At 43.1% G+C, this 6,473-nt stretch overlaps 1 protein-coding gene across 1 annotated transcript; it reads right to left on the reverse strand.

Annotated features, from left to right (window-relative positions):
- Window positions 1-397: 397 nt before the first annotated feature.
- On the reverse strand, window positions 398-6,473 carry sox19b (SRY-box transcription factor 19b). Its single transcript, XM_018693938.2, has 2 exons — window positions 5,164-6,473; window positions 398-2,420 (listed from the first exon to the last, which is right to left on the reverse strand). Exons 1-2 carry the CDS (start codon window positions 5,823-5,825, stop codon window positions 2,159-2,161), a joined length of 924 nt encoding a protein of 307 aa, XP_018549454.1. The 5' UTR covers window positions 5,826-6,473; the 3' UTR covers window positions 398-2,158.

Here is a 6,473-nt window from a genome sequence, read left to right on the forward strand (position 1 = left end):
ACAGCTGAGAAACACAACACCATTTCCAATTCACCTGAGGAGAGAGATGCTGGTTTATTCAGTTCACTAGGAACCATGCACACTTCAGGACATTAACTCTAAGCCTCTCTCTCCCTGTGATGATTAAAGACCTGCACCAAGTGTTTAAAGGTGCTTATTGATTTTTATATGAAATGCAATAATCATGCAGAGAGGTAGAAAAATACATTTTAAAGTCTAAAACTATGTGAAATATGGGGATAAAACTTAAGACACTGGTGTGATCCTCAACACAAGCACAGCTGTTGTCTTGATTGCATGAAACCGTGCAAGCTACTGAATAAAGTGACTACTGAATGTATTTTTATGTGAAATAATTTATATATGCTTTTGAATTAAAACAGACATTTGACATTAATGAAAAACGAATCTGTATTTTTTATTAATATTGTCATGAATGCCATAACAAACATTTTTTAAAACAAGAAGGAATCAAGACTCTTAGTATAAGAGCCTAAAAATGTATACATTATTTACAGGAATGCTACATACAGTAAGTCTAGTACACGGCAGCATTTACATACAAAAGATTTCATTCTAAAATCAAAAGAAAAAGAAAGTTATGTTTTCAAATACCAATGTAAACATTCGTGCATTACTTTAATAGAACCACTCCTCCTTTTTCAAACGACTCAGGCATCTGTTTCCAGTGCACGTTTAGTTAGTAATGCTTCAGACTAAAGAACGGTCTGAATCTACAACATTCAATACTGAGTTTCTGTAGGTTGAAAATAGGTTTTCTTTAGGTCCATAGCAGCTCTAGTAAGCAGACAGCAGGTTAGACAGGAAAATAGACAAATGACAATACTGTCTGTTTGAAAGAATCGGGATTAAAAACACTGTTTTATTATGTTAAAGAATGAATAAACAGGATGGAAGGTTTGCTGGAGATTTAGTCTGAAACATACTTTGATACATTGTCTTTACTGGTGATAAAACACTGACAGCTCATTCAAACACATGCATGGAAGGCCTTTTGTCAATCCAGTGTACTTGGTGGAAGACAGAACTTGCAAGTCTTAATCTGCTATTTGGAATAAAACAACTGAAATGTAGCATTTTATATGAAATTTCATTCACTTAATGAGAAACCTAAAAACAATACAACAGCAAAGTGACAATGAACAGTCAGAGTGACTCAGGATGCTGTCGGAACAATGCATCCTAACATTTACATCAAAAAGGTCAAAACTAAAACTAAATTACAGCAAATAAAACTCATCCAGGCAGCAAAAACAGCATCACAGACCTTCTCATACTCTGCTATGATCTGGGGACAGCAGACCTACTGAATGTGGAACCAGACTGGTTCTACATTCTAAGCAACGCCACAGATTATAGAAGCCACTGTGTTCTGTTCATTTCCTGTGGATGCAGTGCTGATTGTCCAACAGGTGTTCTCCATGTCGTCCAACAGGATTTCATCAGTTAAAATATAGAAAATACAAGAGTACTAAACCAAAGCCAAGGCACAAAGAGTTCATTTAAAAAACAGCTCTGTTATTCAAGTTGTGCATTTCCTTCCCGTTTTCCCCACCGGCACCCGGCTGTTCTCCAGCTCTGCTCACAGCGGGACAGCAGCCCCCACCACCACTGACTGGGTATGGTGGAACCATGATGAGTGCCAGTATCACAAGTGTTTTGGGTGGTAGTAAGGAATTTTTTGACTCATTATTGAAAGGTTCTAAAAATATTTTAAAAAACAGTAACATTTCAAAATAAGTACACAATAAACAGGCATTGTCCCCATCTTCACTGCATGGAGAGAAGTCTGCTTGGAGGGTGGTGGGCAGGGAGGAGTCTCGCCTCTGTAGGTGTGGTGGCAAGTATGAGTGGCATTTATTTGAACTCATGTGGCACCAAAGAGGTAGAAAAACAGCTTTTCAGTGATACAAACATTTAGTTGTCTCTTGTGTGTCTGTAACTGCAGGCACAGCTGGAACTGAGACTACTGAATGGAGGAAAAAGGGTTTTTCCGTCACTTCTTCTGTCTCTTTGCTTTGCCCATCTAAAATCCCCAGCACCAGACTCCATCTCCTGTCCAACCAGCTGTGCATGGTGAGCATTTCTGGTTCTCCCACTGAGTTTAACCCCCACCCCCACAATTCCCACTTCAGTCTTAGATGTGTGTGAGTGGGACAGTTCCAGTGAGGTAGTGCTGCTGGACACTGGTGTAGCCCCTCTGTGCTGTCGTGGGGTCACCGGCCTCTCCTCCTGGTCCAGGAATATACATGCTGATCATGTCCCTCAGGTCACCCTGCAAAGGCCCCCGGTGGTGGTTCGGTGTCCCTGTTGGAGGCGAGTGGGTCACTGGCTCTGCTTTCACCATGGACATGGTGACTGGGCTCGGCTGCTGGGGACTGCTGCTGTAGGACATGGGGCTGTACAGAGGACAAGACGGGACAAGTTAGAAGACATGATCTGAAAGTTTAAAACAGAAATAAATACATCTGTTTAATGGAACATGCACAGATGGTAAATCAGATCATGTTCACCACCATGTATGTATATAGCTTTTGTACTGCTTTATCCAGGTTCAGAAAACCATCTGCTCATTCACATGACTTTTAATAATCAGGCCACCATGAAAAATCATCTAACTGCAGCTATAAGCAGGACGGTGTGTGAAGTGCAATGGACCTGTTTGACACTGTGACAAAGTAAGCTACACAATTTCAACATCTCCACTTGTGCTACAGATACAGACACCGAAATCCAACACGTTCTCTGCAACTACTCCCAGCTCCCAGGTATTCCCAGTTTTTAACCACTGATATTCCTCTGTTTTCATCAGAGTTCAGTTTTGGTTTGAAAAGAAAAATTTAAAAAGCAACTAAAACACATCTCATTTTTCATGACACCAACATCGTGAACTTCACTGAAGCAAGGAATTCTCTTCTTTTTAGAAGTTGAGGAAAGTTACATTACGGTATGTACTTAATGTTTTCACTGACACTGCATCTTAATATCCACACAAAACATTACGGTGTAACTATAAAGATTAGGCAACACAAATGAAGCACTGAATGCACTGCATAGTTTGAACCTCACAGTATTTCAAACTGGTGACTGTTGCAGCATTGAGGCAAGCTACAACATTAAAATGCTGCTCACACATTCATTATTTTACAGCACTGATCCCATCCCATCCCAGCACCAACATTTCAGTAAATACTGAATTACTTCACTTTTTAATTTAATACTTGTGAATGTGACACTTGAGCATATTAAATGCAGGACTTTTACTCCGAGGATTTTCACTTTCACCGGATACTTCTTCCATTAATGGAATCAGCCAACTCTTCAACCAAACTGCTGTTTGTACTGTTTGAGTCCCTGAGTCAGAGAACAGTGTTCAAACCATAGCACCTGCATGTTGCAGCAGAGGGAGTGTAACTGCTGCTAGACTAGTTTACAATCTCACCTACACACTGAGCAAGACAATTAAATACATCTTAAAGGTACAGAGATGCAGTGTACTTGTCTTTTGGAAAATGGATTCTTAATCAGCGTCACATCATTGGCCGTCTCAGTGGGAGGAGGCACACCTCATTTAAACAACTACTACTAACAGAACTCTGAGCAAGATTAGACTGGAAACAGTAAGAGAATCTTGTCAGGTACATCGTCATGGAGAGGTATGATGTACAGATTTTGAAAATTAGAGAGCAAAACACAAAACGAACCATCCAATTTCAATCCTAGCATTTGGGTAAGAAGACACACAAATGACTGAGGAGAAGCAGCTCACCCAGAAGTCAGAGATGAACCTCTGAGCAAAAATGTGCGTTATTGAAGTGTTCAAAAAGTGAGACTCATTTTACACCATGGAACATCCAGTTAAGCTAATCGGGTCAGCTTTTACATGGGCTTACAACTGTGAAACATATTCAAATATTATTTGAATATATTTTTGCCACTTTCACATGACCAGTTGGATTTTTGCCTGATGACCTCACACTCCCCATCCAGAGAGATTTCAGAGTATCTGTTGCCAAGTGGTTCTGACCGATCCTGTTCTTACTTTAGACTTTAAATGTTATCTTGGAGCCCAGTTACTGTGATCCAGTAGGTCAGGATAAGTTTGGCCTCCAAAATGAATCGGAACTTTAACCATCTAAAAGTCATCATCCACATCAAAATGTCTTTTTAGGGGAGTCACCTGCTGGAGACAGTGTTAACACTGCAGTTGACCTATAAATCAAAAGGATGATGGAAATGATCAGATTCTGGAATAAATATCAACATCATCAACATTTATCAAAGTGTTGAGGCTTTGTTGTTTGCAGGGAAGGAGAGGCAGGAGGCTCAGACCCAGAGGTGGAACCAGAGACAATAGTTAGTGGGGATAGGGGGACTGTGGGTAGAGGACCACACACAGAGCAGTCCTGCCATCAAGTCATCCTGATCAACATTCCAGGCAGGACCCAGCCCAGAGGAGAGTGTCACATGCATAACAAGTAGGCAACAGACTGAGGCCTGTTGTTCCATCATATGCAGAGTTCCTCTGTGACTCAGTGGGACTGAGTGTACTTTACCTCAACATTTTATTTGATGTATTTATAAATACATTTTATTTTAAGTGTTCTCTTATAAGTCAGGTTACCATCAGGTGCACTCTGTAACTGAGAATTGAGTTGTTTAAAAGGTGTGTTTTAGACTATGTCATTACTTCTACCTGTTTTATTACTGTACTGTACTGATCGTTATAAAAATATTAAAAATTCTCTCTCTTTAATTCTAATCATCTACAGAGTACGACCTAGACCTGCTCTATATGAAAAGTGCATTGAGATAACGTTTGTTGTGATTCAGCGCTATGTAAATAAAAATGAATTGAACTGAAAACTTGTAATAGATTAGATTATATATATACATATGTGTGTGTGTGTGTGTGTGTGTGTGTGTGTGGTGGCTTTCTGTGGAGCGGGGGAGCTCATCTAATTCTTGAAACATTAATATACTGACATGTGACATGATTACAAAATGTTTAAAAAGGGGGGGCTCAAAATATCTTACAGTATGTTGAGGTTAATGTGTGTGACAGGGGGACGATGCACTATAACACACTTCCTCAGAACTTGAGGAGACCTTTACTCTGGTTCCCAGACGCACACGGCTCACCTGTATGAGTTGGCTCCGTTCATGTACGTCTGTGCTGCCGTCATTGTAGGTGGGTACTGGAGCGCTGACAGGTCATACCGGTGTAGCTGCTGGGTGTAGCCGAGCGCCTCGCCCTGCATGCCCGCGTACCCCCCTGTGGGGCCCCAGCCGTAGCTCTCCATCCTCGGACTACCCCCTTGGCCTTGCGCTGCCGCCGCCAGCAGGTTCCCCGCCGACAGCGGGTACTTGCCAACCTGAGTGTCCTTCTTGAGCAGAGGCTTTGTCTTGCGGCGGGGTTTGTATTTGTAGTCCGGGTACTCCTTCATGTGGACTGCCCGGAGCCGTTTGGCCTCGTCGATGAAGGGCCGCTTCTCGGCGTCGGTCAGGAGTTTCCACTCTGCTCCCAGCCGCTTACTAATCTCAGAGTTGTGCATTTTGGGGTTTTCTTGAGCCATCTTCCGCCTCTGTCCCCGGGACCAGACCATGAAAGCGTTCATGGGCCGCTTGACTTTATCCATGGGGTCGCTTCCAGGTGCACACGCCGTTTTGGAGCTCGGGTGAGAGTTGCCATTGCTGCCCATGTTCCCGGTCATGTTGCCGGTGACCGGTGACATTCCCTGGGAGGTCTGATGAGAGGGGGGCTGGCCGGTCGGCTTCAGCTCGTGTTCCATCATGCTGTACATGTTGGACAGGTGTGGAGAAGTTAAGACGAGTTACACAACAGTTGGAACGCTGAAGCTCGCAGCAGCCTTTTGTCGCCGTCCACCTGGCGACGTGTGGCCAGGTTTCTCTACAGGTTCAACCGGGAGCAACGGGTGATCCAAATTAGCTAATTACTCCCAACACACCAGGAGGCAAAAACACCGCAACGGACGAGCAGTTGTCTCTACTTTTCCTGGATGAGAGGTGTGACTGTGGCAGTCATTACTGTGAGAGTGAAACAAAGTGCAGACAGGCCGCTTCTCCTCTGTCCTCTTCAAACTGCTCTCAGCGGAAAAGCACTTGTCAGACGGCCAGCTCTCACACTAAACTCATCCGCCTGTTCACTCCACAAGTTCCCCAGCCCTCGTGCAGTCAGCCGGGTTTGGACCAATGGGAGAGCTTAACAGCTTCTGTCTGTGCGCGTGCATTTGCAACTGAAAAGCCTCCGACAGTGCGCGAGACACTTGTTGATGACGGAGGCGGAGAGAAGGAGGCAGTCCGGGTACAAGTATCTTAATAATCAGTTATTATCAACTGTTCCGATGGCTTTTACATTTAAACACGGGCTTTTAGATTTTTGCTTTGTGAAGTTTGTGTTTTTGTTTTTTTACATCCTGTATGAAAAGAAA

The sequence above is a fragment of the Lates calcarifer genome, linkage group LG14 (genome assembly GCF_001640805.2).
Source record: "Lates calcarifer isolate ASB-BC8 linkage group LG14, TLL_Latcal_v3, whole genome shotgun sequence".
Classification (NCBI taxonomy): Eukaryota; Metazoa; Chordata; class Actinopteri; family Centropomidae; genus Lates; species Lates calcarifer.